Source organism: Nilaparvata lugens, chromosome 4 (genome assembly GCF_014356525.2).
Source record: "Nilaparvata lugens isolate BPH chromosome 4, ASM1435652v1, whole genome shotgun sequence".
Lineage (NCBI taxonomy): Eukaryota > Metazoa > Arthropoda > Insecta > Hemiptera > Delphacidae > Nilaparvata > Nilaparvata lugens.
Window position 1 is genome coordinate 55,038,954 of NC_052507.1, and position 20,676 is coordinate 55,059,629.

Sequence of the window (20,676 nt, forward strand, 5' to 3'; positions counted from 1 at the left end):
TGAGAGGTCAAATTTTTTATAGCTGTAAAATTCAAGTACCGTTAATTTCAAATACGCGCCAGCGCAAAGAATCGATAATATAGTATCGAGTATTGATAAAAGTTGAAAAGTCGATTATGAAATCGACAAATTCTGAAGGTTGAAGAACATCAATACAGTAAAATCGATAACCGGTATAAGTTGACTTGTTGATTTTAAAATCGACATTAGAAAAGTCGAAAAAAATAGGTCAAAAAAGAAAAGCAGCTGCAGTAGTAAACATAACCTAAAAGTAACGGTCTTTCCAATTTATTTTTTATTGAGTATTGTGCGCTTTTATTTTTAACAACTCATTTGTGTTTGAAATGTACTAAATAGTAGGTAATATAGAAATAAAATCGTTGAAGAAATTTGTCTGGTAGTATGAAATGAAACCATATCCCTAGTTTTTCAAAACAAATGAACTCCTATTTTGATGTTTTAAGCGGTGGCCTAAGCCTAATCAGTTATTGTAATAATTTTGTCCTTTAATACAATATTTCATTTTATAATCCAATAAAATGTTTTCAAATAAGATTTAGACGCCTAATTTAAGTAAATCAAGATGGAATTCTGTTGTGATAAATGCAAATGTGCATCGGAAGTTGAAAATCTCCAACGTCTTTTGAAAACAGTTAATGCGGTAAGTGTTTGATTGGTTTTTACAAATCACAATATTTAACAAATAATAAGCTTTATAAATAAAAATCAGTGGTTGTTGATATTACAAGAAAATCTAAACCAATTGGCTTTTTAGTTGAAATCACTGATTAAACAAGTAATAAGTAATTACTAACTCCTCTCTGTTGAAATGTAGCGTAGGGTACTTTACAATTTTGTTGATATTAAATTCTTTTATTACAGGAGAAAGATCTAGCAATTGACATGTACAAAGTTAGTTCGCAAACAATTGAAACGTTGGAGGAAGAATTGGAAACCAGAGAAGGCGGTAAAGAGTTTGAATTGTTTAAAAGACGAATCAAAGAGGTGAGTCTTTAATGTACCGTAGCCCAATAGAATTTATCATTAGAAATTAGTCTACAATTAGTAGGTAGTCTAGATTTTAGCCGAATATTTTCAAAACATTCTTTTCGAAGTCCATTGGTTTTTTTTCTAATAGGCTATTGTTTTGAAGGGACGGATTCAAGGATCCAAAGGTTCAAAGAACCCCACACCTCAACCAAGCTTATTGTGTTCTCAAGTAGGCAAAGTTAGGCAAACCAATACCTGTGTTCTTTACAAGAACCAGGGGTTTTCCCCTATACTAACATCCCATTCATCACCCTGTTGCTTGTTGCAATCCAGCGTGATATGCCTGGCAGTCTCTTCAGACTGATTAGTCCTCGTGTCCACGTGAGTTCCACTCCTGGCCTTCTATGAAGGTCCTATCGCTGAGGAAGGGGTGGCCAAGCTGCCTCTAGGGCGCCTGGCCACCCTTGAATCAGCCCCTTGACCCACCCCATGTGCCTGGAGTTTCACCCAGCTCTGGTCTTCTGGGTTTTTTCTTTTTGCCCCTTCGAAACTTCGCTGGGTCAGAAGCCTCACCTCTCTCAAGAAGTTTTGCCTAAATGGCCGCGTTCCACTTCCTAATAGGCCTAATGGCCTCAGTTCCACTCCTGGCCTCTTTGTAGGTCCTTCCGCTGAGAGAGGGGACGCCAAACTGCCTCTAGGGCGCCCGGCGCCCGGCCACCCACGACTCAGCCTCTTGACCCACATTTGTACCTGGAGTTTCACCAATCTCTGGTCTCTTGGGTTTTTCTTTTTGCCCATTTGAAACTCTGCAGGGTCAAAAGAATCTCTCAAGAAGTTTTGGCTGAATGGCCGCCCTTCTCTGAGCAGTGGTGAGTTTTGGTCTCCACCCACAAACTCGTGACCTATGAGTTCCACTTCTGGCTTCTTTGTAGGTCCTAGCGCTGAAGGAGGTGTCGCCAAATTGTCTCTAGGGCACCTGGTCACCCTCGACTTAGCCTCTTGAACTACATTTGTGCCTGGAGTTTCACCCATCTTTGGACTCTTGGGGTTTTTTTTGCCCCTCCGAAACTACCCTGATGGGGCAGATCCCATGGGTTTGAAGGCAAGGTGAATTGTGTGTGAATTGTGACTTGGCTATATGTAACTTCTATGTTCAACTGGCCCAATAAAAACTTGAAACTTGAAGGCAACTTCTGGAGTTGCCTTGAGGTCCATTGTTGTCGCCTCCTACGACAAGCATGGATACTGTGGGTGAATTCTGGTTTTCAACACATTCTTGAGTACGATGATCGACTCAAAGCTCCCCCAACCCACAGGGGGCTATTATAAATACAATTTATTCAGTAATTAATGGATGTCTGCTTACAATAATTAATAGGCCTATAGTGAAATAACTCAACTGATTACTTTCAGGCCCAGTACCAAATGCAAAGTGACTACACAGAGGCCATCAATATTTTAGAAGAGAAATTGCGGACAGTCGCTGCTGAGCTGCGTTCAAAAATTGATGAGAACAAGAAAAAATCGCTGCAAATTGCTGAACTGAATGCAAAACTTGACGTGTATCGGGAGTTGAAAATTGAGTATGAATCTGTATGTGAGAGGGAGACTGAGTTCAAGGAAAAGTGCCTTATTCTTGAGACAAAGTGCCTGGAACTGGAGAAGAAGCTGGAGCTAGGTCAGTCAGAGTTCAGAAGATATTTAATATGAATTCACTCATTCCAATGCACATCATACTTTACATTTGAAAAAATCTCCGTATGAATGATTATTGAAAAACAGATTGATGATTGAAACTATCCTACAAAAAATATCTTATTAATATGGATTTAGTGACTCCGAATTTGAAATGATAGTCTTCCTCTCTTTTCTCTATATAGGTACTCTCTTACAAAGTATAGACTTCATAATAATTACAGTTTAAAATTTAAATTAATCTACAATGTAATCAGCCAAATAGTGGACTTTATAATGAGATGTAAATTATCAAACAGAGAGAGTCTTTTCAATTTAGTATAATGTATATGCTAATGTAAGAGTCACCATGTAAAATACACATACTGTAGTTGAAAAAATGGTGAATCGATGTGTAATGAATGTTTAAATGAAGTTTCACAGATTACAAATACTCAACAAAGATGTAATAATAACTTTATAGAGATGAAATAAAAACACAGTTTCATCGTGGGAAAATTCTACATATGTGACTAAAGTGTTGAAAAAAAGCTATAAAAAGCTTATTGTGGGCAATTTCCTCAGTAAGAACATAACCTATTTTTTTGGACATTTCATTATTTATCAAAATTTGGGAACAGAATAGTTTTGGGCTATGCCTGTTGTTCTATCCCGATCATATTCATATGATTTGTATTATATCAACGAATAAATAAATAAATTTTCTAAAAATTATAAAGCTGAAAGAATAAGAATAACAATAGACCACTAAGTAGAGGCTTTTTGAAGTACTGGATTTTTTTTGACGCTTATGATTGACTGTTAGCATTGTTATCTGTTAGCAATTGTGGAAACCCTTCCAACGGAAGTACCGATAGTACAACGTCTATTTTATCTATCAAACCCCTCTCCCCTCCCCAATAACAACTTATCACCTCCTTAGACGAATAATGTTTGTATGAATAGTATATTTTTCTGTACCACTATCTATTCAACGTATTTTCCATTACAAATTTGTACTCTGTATTGCATTCGATTCGAAAATCTCTTGTACTGTTCTAGTCCGGCCGACCCAGGACGAACTGGAGCGGCAGGTTCACTCGCTGACCGACAGATGGCGTACGAGCGAACGGCAGTTGTCCGAACTGCAGCTGGCTCTGGAGCGAGCCACCGATTTGGCCAATCAGCTCAGTGCCAAAGAAATGGCCGCCAGACAAAAAGTGGCTGAAGCTGTGACTCTCGTTGAGTCGACTCTGGTCGATAAGCAGACTGTCGATTACCAGAAAGCTATGCTTGAAAGTAAGAAAAACAAATTACATTGAAAAAATTAAAGCTTTTCTAACAACAAATTGAATACTTGTTTGTGTATCTAGGGACTACTAAAGTATTGCTAACTCTTTCTTGCTGAGGGTAGAAAAATTTATTTATTTATTACAGAACAAAGAAGACTATAGGTATTAAGTACAAAACAGTCTTCACTAAAATTTACAATCGTATTAAGCAAGTTACTAAAAAAAATAAGAGATACAGTACATGCAATTTTCAAATACCGTACATAAGAAAAATATGATAGCATATTGAAAGTAATCTAAGTAGCCTATAAGTAATAAATACAGAATGAGGATAATAAGTTATAAAAAGAATACAATTGAGCATAGAAACAGGTTAAGGGAAAACTTGTACCACTGTGGAAAGGGAATTGATGAAAACAGAGGAGCAAAGAAAAAAAAGCGTTAATAATAACAAATATTCAAGTATAATAGTTGAGGAGTTTAAACTGTAGGTTTGATTTATTCTATAAAACTAATAAGATGTATGGACATCATATTAAGTGGATCTATTCTGCCACTGAATTCAATGAGGAATAGCCTAAATAATGCGCCTTCTAACCTCACTAATAGGGCCATGCACATCAACACCTTCACAAACGCTATTGAATAGCCTCAGAACTTTATTAAGTAGAGAGCAGAAGTTATGAAGGGTCCTTGACCTTGGTACATGAAAGGTCCTAACTCTTCTGACATTGAACGTGGGTACCTGGAAACCAATCCTACAGAGTTATGTCTGTTGCCATACAACAATTTCCTCGAGGGAGAAGAATCACTTTAACCAAAAATCATATGCATGCAAAGTTCAACCTATATTTTTCTAACATTATAGTATCCAACTATTATTACTCCATTACAGTAATTTGCTTCAAAAGCTTATTCAAACATAAACTACAACCATAGATAACAGAACAATCTATCAAACTACTAGATTGTTCTAGCATCAGATATGTGCTTCCATCTCTCTTACTGAATCCAATGGCAGACCTTTATGACGCTTAAACGCCCATAGACCAACACATGTTATTCAAATTGGATGGGGGGGGGGGGCACTTACAGGTAACAATCCATAAGAAGAGTGACTGTAAGGAAATGTATGGCACAAGAAAATTACATTATAACATAATAAATTCAATACTACACTGATAACTGGATTGACCCCATACAACTCAATTATTGAACAATTGAATATAACAGAATAAAATAATACGTCACAGGATAATTAGATTAAGAAAGAGTCTTGCCAATTTGGAATTGGCTAATAATTGAATTGACTGAAATATTGGCTTGATAAACTTTATTTTTTGGAATTGGAATATTTCATGGGAATTGTTCTAGTATATTGTTTAAAAAATGATATCCACAAATGTGACTATGTAATTTGTCAATAGATGAATAAATAAATTAACAGAATATAACCGTAATTAGTTTAGCAATCCATGTATTTTGATACATAATAATAGCAATCCAATTATATTTATAACTACACTTACAGACGAATGCAGAAGATTAAAAAAAGAATTGATGGAACTGATTGATGAAGCTGGCAAACAGGTTTCACAAGAAGCTGACTTGAATAAAAAAGACTATGAAAGCAGACTGCAAATGATAACATCACAAATGGAACTCATAGAAAAGGTAGGAAACTCAGGCCTATTCTACATTGCATACACATACAAAATCATTTGATGAACTATATCATAGCCACCTCTAATACCTCTGTATTAGAGGTGGCTATGACTATATACATTAAAATGTGGAACGATGAGACTGGCTCGTCTCAAACCCCTACTCCAAATTAAACTAGATATTCTTTAATTTATTGTTTAATCAAGGACTGCTATAATGTGATTCATCTTAAGCTTTTGGCATGAACATCATTGCCATGCACTCAACCAATGCCAACAGCAGCAGTTCAAAGTGAATCTCATTATAGTTTATGAACCGATTCAAACAATATTTAATGAGATAATGAGATAATAATGATAATAATGAGATAAACTATTTTGGTTTTATTCACATAAAATTAATAATCTTTCATGTCGTTGAAAAAGTGTTCAAATAAACTAGATAATCAAAAATATGTGTTCAACATCTATCTCACAATCTAGGGTCTATTTCATGAGAATAAAGAATTGTTAGGCTGGCCACTAACGGTTGGAACATGCATGATAAATCTGCATCTCATGTTTACATGAACACATACACACACATGTTCATCATCAGCGAGAGGCTTCTGACATGAAATAAACAACCAATAACAATTGATAAACCTCTGGAAAATCACAAATTATAATGATGGAGAAATAATTGGATCTCAAATGGAGAAGCGAAGAAGAAATAACAAAAATTGGAGATAACTAAACTCAAAAATTTTTGCAACTCCCAGATATTTATATTCCTTCACCACCTCCAGTCTATCCTCTCCATAATACCACCTCTCATCCCTCCTCGAAGCGTTTCGCGGTGATCACAGCTGTGATGACACAATAATTTAAAACGACTGTGCATGGTATGCATGTTCTACCGTTAGTGGTCAGCCTTAGTGAATGTCAATTCAAGTGATAGTTCCAAATGTTTTTTAAAAATAATTTACACGTTCCTGCATGACTGTTACAATAAATCCGGTTTCTATACCAGTGAAATGCAATACTATGTAAAATAATATTGCATTGAAATTAATTAAACAATTGTGAGGTTCATCCTGTCAGCATTCCTTGTAAATATCATCACTGCTTTCTATTCTACCAATGTTGATAGTTCAAGATGGTATGTGGTAAGATTCACTCCAAAATGCCAACATTGCTTGAGTGGTAGCACTATTGATTGATTGATTAATTCTTTTATTAGTGCTATTTATAAGGAGTTTGAAGTGATTCTCCTTATAGTCGCATTACTTTGTTAGTGCAGTTTCACTTCGCTACTATAAGCCTACTCGGTCGACAAAATAATTAGGATAAAATGAATCTATGGTAACATTCACTTTAGAATGTTGTCAGCATTCTTTTAAGATAACGTCAATGCTTCCCATCCAACTAATGCTGACATTTTGAAATGAATACATAAATAAATAGAACTTAATAATTGTTTTGCATTAATCGGAAACTGTTTCATTAATAACGAGAAGGGGTCACCGGTACCCGATCTCCGCAAGGGTCTGTTAAAAGTTCAAATAAGTCGTTTTATAGCTCCTTGCTGATATTTTAAGTATTAACAACTGTTATAATTAATTTACTATAAACTACCATTTGATTGGACTCTTTTCTTGTGTAACCTTATGAAAGAAATTAGTTTCTTCGTAAACTTTGTAAAGTTTTGAAATTGAAGAAATTTGTTTCAATTATTAAAAATTTCAATTGATTAAAATAGAAAATTGAAAGTGGACCTGTACTGCACTTTTGAATCTAGCAATTAAATGAACTAATAATTCAATTTTAATTATTTTTCCTGTGTCAGATATGAGCGTGAACTGAGTGCATTAAATGCACGGCTGAGGGAAATGCAGTTGCATAATGATGAAATTACATGCAGTATGCAGCAGGCTGTTGAACAGTGTGACGGCTTGACTGAGATCAATAAACAACTTCAATCTCAAAGGTACAATTTCTTCATAAATTATTGTAATAATACTTTAATAATGCCAGATATCAGATTGTTTAGTGGAAATTCAATACTATGTAAAATAATATTGCATTGAAATTAATTAAACAATTGTGAGGTTCATCCTGTCAGCATTCCTTATAAATATCATCACTGCTTTCTATTCTAACAATGTTGATAGTTCAAGATGGTATGTGGTAAGATTTACTCCAAAATGCCAACATTGCGTGAGTGGTAGCACTATTGATTGATTGATTAATTCTTTTATTAGTGCTATTTATAAGGAGTTTGAAGTGATTCTCCTTATAGTCGCATTACTTTGTTACTGCAGTTTCACTTCGCTACTACTCGTATAAGCCTACTCGGTCGACAAAATAATTAGGATAAAATGAATCTGACAGAATCCAAGGGCAGGGCAGTGGACTGTGGATGATAGTTGGTATAAATACCTACAAACAAATCTTTGAATTCTGTGCATAAAAATACTGATAGCTTGAATTGGGGTAAGTACGCCAATAAAAGACTAAATGAATCAACAAGATAAGATTTAATAATAATAAGATAATAATAGGCAGATGGCCACATACAAAAACAATTGTGTCAAATATTTTGGGATCAATAAAATAATAATAGGCAGGTGGCCACATACAAACATTGAATCAAATATTTTGAGATCAATAAAATAATAATAGGCAGATGGCCACATACAAAGATTGAATCAAATATTTTGAGATCAATAAAATAATAATAGGCAGATGGCCACATACAAAGATTGAATCAAATATTTTGAGATCAATAAAATAATAATAGGCAGATGGCCACATACAAAGGCAATTGTCAAATCTTGGGAAAATTATAACATGTGAAATAATGTAGAGAACTACAAAATTTAAATGAAATTAGGTCAATGACATTAATGACCATTGAGGTCTGACAATAACTGCAAAGGTATTAATGATATTAAATTATTAATGATATTGGTATTAATGATATTGCAATAAATGCAAAGGTATTAATAATGATACCTGAAATGAATATAAATTGAGTGCAATAATGAAAGTTATTACTAAGGTACAATAATAATGATTAAAAATGACAATAAGCTGTAAAAAATGCTCAGCAAATAACATACATAAAAAAAATATGCGGCATAGGCCTTCAGTGATTTGAATGTCAAAATAGATTTCGACCTAACAATTAATAGGCGTTACTGGCCTTAAAAATATCACTTAAGAGCTAAGGGTAGCTAATAAATACAAATGAGGACAGTCCGGGTTGAATATAGGCGACATGGGCCTTCAATGAATTGAATGTCAAGACAGACATCAATTAGAACGAGTAATAGGCGACAGTGGCCTTCAATGAATCACTTGTAAAGCCAAGGGTAGCTGTCAAATCCAATAAATAAATAGGCGTCGATGGCCTCAGTGAAATGAATGTCAAGATAGACATTAACTAAATAGTTAATAGGCGTCACTGGCCTTAGAATAACACTTAAAAGCTAAGGGTAGCTAATAAATATAATGAAGATTATCCGGGTAAATATAGGCGACATGGGCCTTCAATGAATTGAATGTCAAGACAGACATCAATTAGAACGAGTAATAGGCGACAGTGGCCTTCAATGAATCACTTGCAAAGCCAAGGGTAGCTGTCAAATCCAATAAATAAATAGGCGTCGATGGCCTCAGTGAAATGAATGTCAAGCTAGACATTAACTAAACAATAGGTAGACGTCGGTAGCCTCAGTGAAAGAATGTCAAGATAGACATTAATCAAATAATAAGTAGGCGTCAGTGGCCTCAGTGAGTTGAATGTCAAGATAGACATTAATCAAATAATAAGTAGGCGTCAGTGGCCTCAGTGAGTTGAATGTCAAGATAGACATTAATAAAACAATAATGATGCATACGTAAATGAAAATTGAAAAGAACGATTTACATAACCTGAATAAAATTTTGAAGAGGAGATGCGGCCAGGCAGACAGGCAACGACTCCGCAATACCAACAGGAACAGGACATCAGCAAGCGATGAAGTGATTAGGCCATGCGATGACAAGCATGGAAACGTCCATTACGGCAGGCGAATCCCCCAATGGAAAAGTAGGCTGGAGCAAGTAGAATTCCAAACGAATAATCCGATCTTCAAATTGTGGAATTTTTGGATTGATTTCCAAACAGTAGAGATGATGCACTTGAAAGTTTGAGGTTCACGAGGTGAAGCCAATTGTAGAAAAATGGCAACTGAAGCTTACACGAGGTTGCAATTTTAGACAAAGTTTATCCAATTTTAACAGAGTAACTGAGTGAAGAACTCGATGAATAATTGAATCACACTGAAGAATGGAACAAACGAATTAATTTGAAGAATAATTCACACTTTAAAAAGGTTTTGTAGATCAAATGAATAGCGATGAAACGCTCACACGCGGTTGCAATTTTAGACAAAGTTTATCCAATTTTAACAGAGTAATTGAGTGAAGAACTCGATGAATAATTGAATCACACTGAAGAATGGAACAAACGAATTAATTTGAAGAATAATTCACACTTTAAAAAGGTTTTGTAAGTCCGATGAATTCAGATGAAAGGTGTAGACCGAGCGCAGGAAGCACACTCGCCGACCTCCATGAATAGATAGACAGGAAAAGCTAAAAACGCTAGCAACAAAAACGAGAAGGCAGAAATGTAGCCACGTACGTGAAACGTCCACAAACGTTTGGTGAAAAAGTGGCAAATAACTAAAAGGTAAGATGCCAAAAGACAAGATTAAATTCTAAAAAATCGAATAGCACAAATATTAAAATTGCAACGGCAAACAATCCGACGAAAAAATACGAATAAAAGTATAGAAAACCAGCTGATAGAGCAGTGGCAAAAAACTGCGACTGAGACGTCACTGATCAGCGCAGACACACAAAAGACACAGCGCGCAGACAGACAGACATGAAGTCTACGTAGTAGTGGAACGAATAACAAGTGAAACCGTTCCAATAAATGCTTTGTCAGATTTTACATAAACTGGGCCCCTTGTGTCATACGGGCGTATGGCACAATAAGAAAAAGTAAGAAATATGTAAAATCTGGCAAGGCAATTGGAAATTGAAAACTGGGCCCCTTGTGAGAACCAGGGGAAAATAACAATGAAACCTGAAAATACAACATGAACCATAAGAGCAAGGGGATTAACTAGAATCCTCATCAATGGGAAGAGGTGCTAAACTCGAAATAGCTCTCTTAAAGGTGCCGGAGGGAGTGAGAACAGTGACAACTCGAAACTTGTCGTCCTTACCGGGATGAACTTCAGTAATGCGCGCCAGCTTCCAAGTGGACTGCGCGGAACCAGGATCCTTCAAGATGACAACTGTACCGACCTTCAAATTTTCATAATTGTTTAACCATTTGCCTTTTTTCTGAAGAGTGGTTAAATATTCACGAGACCACCTATCCCAGAGTTCCTGGATAGAAACGGCAAGTTGATACCAACGTGAACAATGGTCAATGTGTTTGGTGTTAGGCGGCAAGAAGGGTAATGACGTAAGTGGACGTCCAATCAAAAAATGACCTGGAGATAAGTAGGCAAGATCATGTGGATCTTCCGACAAGGGAACAAGAGGGCGCGAATTCAAGATGGCCTCGACCTGAGCAGCAAGAGTACAGGTTTCTTCAAAGTTAAATACCTTGTTGAAAGTGACTACACGGAATATGCGTTTGAAATTTTTTACCGCATTCTCCCAGAGTCCACCGAAGTGTGGAGCCCGAGGGGGAATGAAGTGCCATTGGATGTTGAGTACAGACATAGTGTCATGAATATCTGATTTGAGACGATCAGAGGACAAAAATTCGTGGAGCTCACGTAGCTCATTGTTGGCACCAACGAAAGTTGTGGCGTTGTCCGAAAAAATGGAATGCGGGATGCCACGATGAGCAGAAAAACGAATCAGAGCGGCAATAAATGCCTTGGAAGTAAGTTCCGAGACAGTTTCAATATGAACGGCACGAGTTACCATACACACAAACAGCGACAAGTATGCCTTAGAAAAAGTACGAGATTTGGGGCCGCCTACACGGATGGAAATAGGACCGGCGTAATCCAAACCACAATTATAAAAGGGAAAGTTAGCCTGAACGCGGGCCGCTGGTAAACTACCCATGATTTGCTCAGAGCGAAGAGCCGAAAAGCGAAAACACAATATGCAATGCTGCAATACACTTTTGATGGTGCGACGGGTGGAGGGAAACCAAAATCGTTGTCTTACACTGGCCATGGTGGCCTGCACCCCAGCATGACTTATACGACGATGGTGAGCAACAATCAATGCACGAGTGAATTTGTGATTGCTGGGCAACAATATTTGATGTTTGTAATCAAATGAAGCATTTGCGTTTTGCAAACGTCCACCAACTCTGAGCAGAGAATCTGAATGAACGAATGGTGACAAGGCTTTAATAGAACTATTAGGCAATAGCTCCTGATTTTGACGCAATGCCTTAAGTTCGGCAGAGAAAGCTTCTTCTTGAATAGATTTGAAGATACAATTTTCAGCTTCTGAAATTTCAGAGATAGTTAATTGACCAAAACGCGGAGTGACTGAATTTTGTTTTTTACAATTATGAATGAACCGTAGAACATATGCTGTTGTACGAACGATTTTGTGATAGGTGGAGCAACTATTGATTATGCCTGAGATAACATCATTACGAGACGAGGTAGTAGCTAATACCTGAACTGATTGAGAACTGTTTTCCTGAACTGATTTCTGAACTGATTTCTCTAACTGATGAGAGACATCATTTGAAGTTAGAAAATTCGACATGACCCTACGGGGAGCGGCCACAGGTGAAGTGGGGAGGCACGAACGAGGTGCTGCAATAGGACGAATAGGATTACAAGAACCAAATATCACCCAACCTAGACTAGTTTTCTGAAGAATAGGAGCGTTTTGAGCCAGATACAATTTACCAGACTGAAGTATAGATGCGAATATGCCAGCACCAAGTAACAAATCTACAGGTTTAGATTGATCAAATAATGGATCTGCTAATTTGAGTTCAACAGGAATTGAAATTTTAGAAAGATCAATGTTCACCCTAGGAACATTAGATGATATGCTATCAACTACAATACAATTTTCTTCAACCGACCACAAACGATCAGATGAAGACAAGCAAACTGAATGAGAAATAGATGATTTGGTCTTATTCTCACCTACACTATGAATCAAAGTGTCAGAATACAAAGTAACAAGTGACAATTTTTCAGCCAACCTAGTTGACATCAAATTACAATCAGAGCAAGAGTCTAAAAGCGCGGTTGCTTTAATAAATTCCCCACTAGAAGTTTGAACCAAAACTTCAGCAGTAGGTAACAAGGCGACGGTTGATTGCTGTTGCAAACACAGAGACGAAGTGGAGCTCATTGTGACATGAGAGTTCTTCTGAGGCTGTTCTGCATGAGAAACCGCTTGCTTAGTTGTTTCCGCATTCTGAACCATGACGGAATTCAAAACAGAATTCTTACCCTTGGAGGGAGCAAAAGATTGAGAATGAATAAGATTTGAAGTTACCTTATCCTTAGAAGTAGGCTGAGTGTCCCGTGATTGAGGATACGACCTATGAAGAACAGTGTGGTGACTCTTGCCACAAAGTGTACAAGATTTGTCCGAACAAACATGATTGGGTGCGAAAGGCTTGAGGCAATTATAACATAACCTTTTGTCACGGACAGCATTCCAACGATCAGTAACCTGTAACTTCAATAATTCATTACAACGATTTGGAAAATGACCAACAGAATTACAAAAACTACAAGGTGACATAGAAGAGGTAGTAACCTGCATCCTAGCTTGAACATTTGATTGACTTTGATTGAACTTCGGCTTGCTATGAGCACCAACCGAGTTGGATGTACTTTGCTGTACATTTCCTTGATGATGGTTAGCTGAGCTTGAAGCAACAGCTTCCATGATTTTGCATTGTGATTCCAAAAAATTCCAGAATTTATCAATGGTGGGAATGTCGTGTATACCAACACTCTTTTCCCATTCTCGAACAGTAGCAGTATCCAACTGTAACAACATTTTGTGCATATACAACAAGTCCTTGATTTGGACCCCAAGTTGAAGCGCTTCAAGCGCGGTGATGTGGGACTTGCAAAAGTCAATGAATGCCCGTAATGATTGCGGACAGTTACGCTTTATGGTAGGCTGAGATTCAATTGCCGTGACGTGCCTGGCAGCAATTAATCTCTTGTTGTCATACCTCTCCCTTAAGAGGTTCCATGCAAGCTGAAAACCATTTTCGTCAGCTTCAATGTGTTCCACTCTAGCAAGAGCTTCACCACTGAGTGATTGACGAAGATAGAAAAATTTCAATGAATCATTAATGTTATCTTGATTACCAATAATATTAGTAAAAGCACTTGAGAATGCTTGCCATTTTGAAAGCTCCCCATTGAAGCGTGGAAGCGGTATCTGAGGCAACTGAAAATTTGCCAAAGGTGCGTTTTGAGATGTTGGCCGCTGGGAAGCACCAGCAGTGGCCTCATTGATGCGTTGTCTGCTTTCAAAAGCAGTTAATGCAGCATTTGCCTTAGAGGTAATGGAGATAAACTTATTGAGTATCTCAAAATGAGTTGAAGTGTTCTGTGCTTGCAACTCTGAATTCCATAGTTGTTGGTGTATCTTATTATACTTAATTCTAAGTGAACCTAGTTCGTTTTTTACAGTCAATAATTGATAATAAGTGGCTTCAGAGTCCACAACATAATTGTTATAGCTGGTTATGAACCAATCTATTTCCTGGTGTAAATTGTCTCTTGCATTGAAAAGAGCAGAAGGCTCAGGAAGTGAATCTTCCTCATGATCAGACATGCTTAAAAATTAACAGAAAAACCTGAGTGAATGACACAATAGTGCACTGTAGCAATGCGATTGCTGCGCCAATAAGCAACCTTGGGCGCTGGTCCAGTACGCAGAGAGGCATGCCTGTGGGTTTGAGGCAAGTTGTATCAAGCTTGCTGTGCGGCGAGTCAAGTAGCGAGCTCGCAAGGCAGTGTGGTATGCTGTGTGTTGTTTTCTCAATGCGCAATAGCCGTCTGTGACCAGTTCAGTGCGGTTCAGTCTCTCAGGGTACAAGATAGTTGATAGCTGGTGCATACACGTCGCAGCGTGCTTTGAGTTGCAGCCAGTACTGAAAATTTGAAACAAGTGTGTGAATGCTTAATATTAAACAATATAAACATACAAAGGTACAATGAAATAAAATATACACTAGAGTGGGACCTAATCATTGGCGTCAAGCTAGACTATTAGGCACACGGTCACTGAAACCCCAAGGTTCAATGGACCAAGAAATGGGTAATAAAAATTAACAATTATCCTAGGTAACACTGGGTCAAAAATGAACGGGCTGGAGGACCAATTTTTATAATTGGTCCAATTAACAATTATCCCAGATAAACACTGGATCAAGAAATCTGGCCCGGATGAACCAATTTTTATGACAGAATCCAAGGGCAGGGCAGTGGACTGTGGATGATAGTTGGTATAAATACCTACAAACAAATCTTTGAATTCTGTGCATAAAAATACTGATAGCTTGAATTGGGGTAAGTACGCCAATAAAAGACTAAATGAATCAACAAGATAAGATTTAATAATAATAAGATAATAATAGGCAGATGGCCACATACAAAAACAATTGTGTCAAATATTTTGGGATCAATAAAATAATAATAGGCAGGTGGCCACATACAAACATTGAATCAAATATTTTGAGATCAATAAAATAATAATAGGCAGATGGCCACATACAAAGATTGAATCAAATATTTTGAGATCAATAAAATAATAATAGGCAGATGGCCACATACAAAGATTGAATCAAATATTTTGAGATCAATAAAATATAATAGGCAGATGGCCACATACAAAGGCAATTGTCAAATCTTGGGAAAATTATAACATGTGAAATAATGTAGAGAACTACAAAATTTAAATGAAATTAGGTCAATGACATTAATGACCATTGAGGTCTGACAATAACTGCAAAGGTATTAATGATATTAAATTATTAATGATATTGGTATTAATGATATTGCAATAAATGCAAAGGTATTAATAATGATACCTGAAATGAATATAAATTGAGTGCAATAATGAAAGTTATTACTAAGGTACAATAATAATGATTAAAAAATGACAATAAGCTGTAAAAAATGCTCAGCAAATAACATACATAAAAAAAATATGCGGCATAGGCCTTCAGTGATTTGAATGTCAAAATAGATTTCGACCTAACAATTAATAGGCGTTACTGGCCTTAAAAATATCACTTAAGAGCTAAGGGTAGCTAATAAATACAAATGAGGACAGTCCGGGTTGAATATAGGCGACATGGGCCTTCAATGAATTGAATGTCAAGACAGACATCAATTAGAACGAGTAATAGGCGACAGTGGCCTTCAATGAATCACTTGTAAAGCCAAGGGTAGCTGTCAAATCCAATAAATAAATAGGCGTCGATGGCCTCAGTGAAATGAATGTCAAGATAGACATTAACTAAATAGTTAATAGGCGTCACTGGCCTTAGAATAACACTTAAAAGCTAAGGGTAGCTAATAAATATAATGAAGATTATCCGGGTAAATATAGGCGACATGGGCCTTCAATGAATTGAATGTCAAGACAGACATCAATTAGAACGAGTAATAGGCGACAGTGGCCTTCAATGAATCACTTGCAAAGCCAAGGGTAGCTGTCAAATCCAATAAATAAATAGGCGTCGATGGCCTCAGTGAAATGAATGTCAAGCTAGACATTAACTAAACAATAGGTAGGCGTCGGTAGCCTCAGTGAAAGAATGTCAAGATAGACATTAATCAAATAATAAGTAGGCGGCAGTGGCCTCAGTGAGTTGAATGTCAAGATAGACATTAATCAAATAATAAGTAGGCGTCAGTGGCCTCAGTGAGTTGAATGTCAAGATAGACATTAATAAAACAATAATGATGCATACGTAAATGAAAATTGAAAAGAACGATTTACATAACCTGAATAAAATTTTGAAGAGGAGATGCGGCCAGGCAGACAGGCAACGACTCCGCAATACCAACAGGAACAGGACATCAGCAAGCGATGAAGTGATTAGGCCATGCGATGACAAGCATGGAAACGTCCATTACAGCAGGCGAATCCCCCAATGGAAAAGTAGGCTGGAGCGAGTAGAATTCCAAACGAATAATCCGATCTTCAAATTGTGGAATTTTTGGATTGATTTCCAAACAGTAGAGATGATGCACTTGAAAGTTTGAGGTTCACGAGGTGAAGCCAATTGTAGAAAAATGGCAACTGAAGCTTACACGAGGTTGCAATTTTAGACAAAGTTTATCCAATTTTAACAGAGTAACTGAGTGAAGAACTCGATGAATAATTGAATCACACTGAAGAATGGAACAAACGAATTAATTTGAAGAATAATTCACACTTTAAAAAGGTTTTGTAGATCAAATGAATAGCGATGAAACGCTCACACGCGGTTGCAATTTTAGACAAAGTTTATCCAATTTTAACAGAGTAATTGAGTGAAGAACTCGATGAATAATTGAATCACACTGAAGAATGGAACAAACGAATTAATTTGAAGAATAATTCACACTTTAAAAAGGTTTTGTAAGTCCGATGAATTCAGATGAAAGGTGTAGACCGAGCGCAGGAAGCACACTCGCCGACCTCCATGAATAGATAGACAGGAAAAGCTAAAAACGCTAGCAACAAAAACGAGAAGGCGGAAATGTAGCCACGTACGTGAAACGTCCACAAACGTTTGGTGAAAAAGTGGCAAATAACTAAAAGGTAAGATGCCAAAAGACAAGATTAAATTCTAAAAAATCGAATAGCACAAATATTAAAATTGCAACGGCAAACAATCCGACGAAAAAATATGAATAAAAGTATAGAAAACCAGCTGATAGAGCAGTGGCAAAAAACCGCGACTGAGACGTCACTGATCAGCGCAGACGCACAAAAGACACAGCGCGCAGACAGACAGACATGATGACGACATGAAGTCTACGTAGTAGCGGAACGAATAACAAGTGAAACCGTTCCAATAAATGCTTTGTCAGATTTTACAGAATCTATGGTAACATTCACTTTAGAATGTTGTCAGCATTCTTTTAAGATAACGTCAATACTAAATGTCTCTTCTTCATTACTAAATGTCTCTTCTTCATTACTAACGAGAAGGGGTCACCGGTACCCGATCTCCGCAAGGGTCTGTTAAAAGTTCAAATAAGTCGAATTTAGTTTTATAGTTCCTTGCTGATATTTTAAGTATTAACAACTGTTATAATTAATTTACTATAAACTACCATTTGATTGGACTTTTTTCTTGTGTAACCTTATGAAAGAAACTAGTTTCTTCGTAAACTTTGTGAAGTTTTGAAATTGAAGAAATTTGTTTCAATTATTAAAAATTTCAATTGATTAAAAATAGAAAACTGAAAATAGACATATATCCATTCTCAGTAAATTGAGAATTTCTATGCAAATTTTCAAGTTTATCAGTTCAGTAGTTCAGACGTGATGATGCTTCAAAAATGTATTTCGTATCCTGTACATGTGTAAGCTAATTCCAACCTTTGCCTTCTTAAAATGTATGTATTCAGGGCTACTTATTTTTCATTTATAAAATAACAACATAGTACGCTTTTCTTTGAAAAGTTTCCTCCCTTTATATATTATTGTATAGATAGATAGAAGAAGATATATGTAAAACCTATGTTCAAGTCTACTCTTTCACTTCTCCTCAGGGATGCTAGTGAGTTGAGAGAAAGCAATATGGCGTCTCAATTGAAAATACTGCAAACAAACAATACGCTAGCAATGGAGCAGCTGCAAAGATTTGTTAATACTCATCAAACTATTGTAAAAAGGTAAGTTGCTATTGATAATGAATTATAGCATTTTATAAAAACTTAAATCTTGATCAGTTTTTCGTTTTGAATATCTTGAAGTAGTTTTAACTTTTAAATATGTATTGAAGTTTGGTTTTTCGTTTCTAATATTTGATTATCTTGAACGGTCGGCATGGAAAGTGACAAGTCACTTTATGAGCAACAATTTTGAATATTTGAATTTGTGCCACTTCTTACTGCGAAATAAGTTGACTGGGTCTTATTTACTCATTGATATTACTTTAAACACAAGTTATTCAGTAGACAATTATTATTTTAGTAAAAAGTTATTCTATTATTATTTTTTATGTAATGTTTTGTATGAGATACCAAAAAAGTATACTTTTAGTAAAAAGTAAACTTGATATATTTATAAAGAAAATAAGTATTCTGTATAATTTCAAAAACAAGAGCTAGAATTTTTCAAGTGTCATCAACTGTCGGCTAGTGGAGATCTAGCTCTTCTAGTCTACAAAGTTCCTCTAGGAAATGATTATTTAATTCAACTGATATAATCTAAAAATTTCAGATGGAGAGAAGAGTACAAGCTGCTTGCCATAAAGTTCAGAACACGATTGAAAGAGAACAAAAATTTGTTGAAAGCAGAAAAGAAAAACAACAAAAAACTATCGAAAAAATTGGATGATTTGAGAAGGAAGTTGGAGTAAGTAGTTCATTTTCTTACCTTCTTTAATACTCAATCATGCAACTCTAATATTTATTGGAGCAATTCGTTTATAGAAAATTAATTTTTGAAATATTTATCTATTCATTCATTGTCAAATTACATCAAGTTTTTGAGTTTCACTTATATATGACTGGTGACATGTCAGTAATAATAAATGATATTTGTATTGTTTTCAGATTGAATAAAATGGCTTATTCTTGTATTGACCAATACGTATTATCCATGTGTTGATGATTATTTACGTATTTACCAATACATATTATTCATTGATCAATAAGTAGATAATTTACATATTGATCAATATATGTATTATTTACATATTTGCAAATAAATGTTATTCATGTATATTGATTCATTCAATAATACCAATACGTAATTTATAAATTTTCCAATATGTATTATCAACTAACTTCTCTCTCCTCCTTTACATACTCCTCCCCTCCTCCTTCTTGTATTATTACGTATTAGTATTATATTTTATAATACTCAGCACTGAGTAATATGATAATTACTTTCAAAAGTCCATATTGGTCATAGATGTTTCAATTAATTTTTATTGAATTATTTCATCAATTTGTTTCAGTTTTCTTGAATATTAACTTTGATTTCTATATTAAAAATATTGACATTTTCAGGCTGATGTCAGACTCAGATAGTGATTCAGTACATGAAGCGGGTGACACAGGTATGTTTGATATAATTTTTAAACGATTGCAGTTGACATTTATTAGAAAATAAATTGATTAAGAGGGAGACTTAATTACTTCAAATTCAAAAAAAATGTACGATATTGTTCTCTTTAGTCAAATTTCCTTTGTTTTCCTAGTTAGCGGTAAGATAATGAACACAAATGTTGCTGATAATGAACACAAATGTTGCAAGTGTCACCAACTGTCAGTTTGATTTCAGAATCCGTTACTAGAAGTTCAGCCTATTTGTTAATTATTTCTCATAATCATACTAAAAGAACTGTAGCATCTTCAAAAGCGAAATAATCACACTGTTGAGCTAAGTTTGTTTATTACACTATCTATTCCTATTTTTTATTATATTGTATTGTAGCAAATATTTTGGTTTTTATTATTGTATTGTGGCAAAACATTGTATTTGCTTTTTGGGATGTATTTGTTTTTTAATTTATTTTGAATAAAGAAGAAGAATTATCGATTGTTCCCATATAATATATCGAATACTTGATAGAAATTTGTATTTTCACAGGTTGCCAAGATTTGAATGATACTGGAAGCTAATAAAACAAAACCGCTGATCATTTGGAGTCAACTGCGATTTATTTTTATTGTTTATGAAAATATTGCACCTAAACCATATTGGTTTTAAAATGTAAATTTTGTACAAATCTTGATAAATTTTTATTAAATTATGTCAGAGCACTGTTAATTTTTGTTCATTTCACTACATTTTTCAAATCTGATTTCTAT

At 35.5% G+C, this 20,676-nt stretch overlaps 2 protein-coding genes across 2 annotated transcripts; both read left to right on the plus strand.

Annotated features, from left to right (window-relative positions):
* The first annotated feature begins 232 nt into the window (after window positions 1-232).
* Window positions 233-5,681, plus strand: LOC111063512 (myosin-9-like). The gene is made up of 5 exons (XM_039425900.1): window positions 233-661; window positions 883-1,005; window positions 2,404-2,668; window positions 3,727-3,963; window positions 5,488-5,681. Exons 1-5 carry the CDS (start codon window positions 584-586, stop codon window positions 5,679-5,681), a joined length of 897 nt encoding a protein of 298 aa, XP_039281834.1. The 5' UTR covers window positions 233-583.
* A 1,768-nt stretch (window positions 5,682-7,449) lies between these two features.
* Window positions 7,450-20,489, plus strand: LOC111056828. Its single transcript, XM_022344235.2, has 5 exons — window positions 7,450-7,589; window positions 18,406-18,528; window positions 19,079-19,213; window positions 19,873-19,922; window positions 20,456-20,489. The coding sequence occupies exons 1-5, from the start codon at window positions 7,492-7,494 to the stop codon at window positions 20,485-20,487; spliced, it is 438 nt and encodes a 145-aa protein (XP_022199927.2). The 5' UTR covers window positions 7,450-7,491; the 3' UTR covers window positions 20,488-20,489.
* The last annotated feature ends 187 nt before the right edge of the window (window positions 20,490-20,676 follow it).

Coding starts and splice junctions, on each gene's coding strand:
- LOC111063512 (XM_039425900.1), top strand. CDS start 584: ATGGAATTCTGTTGTGATAAATGCAAATGTGCATCGGAAGTTGAAAAT. Junction 1,006..2,403: donor TTAAAAGACGAATCAAAGAG/GTGAGTCTTTAA, acceptor GATTACTTTCAG/GCCCAGTACCAAATGCAAAG. Junction 2,669..3,726: donor GGAGAAGAAGCTGGAGCTAG/GTCAGTCAGAGT, acceptor GTACTGTTCTAG/TCCGGCCGACCCAGGACGAA.
- LOC111056828 (XM_022344235.2), top strand. CDS start 7,492: ATGCAGTTGCATAATGATGAAATTACATGCAGTATGCAGCAGGCTGTT. Junction 7,590..18,405: donor AAACAACTTCAATCTCAAAG/GTACAATTTCTT, acceptor ACTTCTCCTCAG/GGATGCTAGTGAGTTGAGAG. Junction 19,214..19,872: donor GATTTGAGAAGGAAGTTGGA/GTAAGTAGTTCA, acceptor TGACATTTTCAG/GCTGATGTCAGACTCAGATA.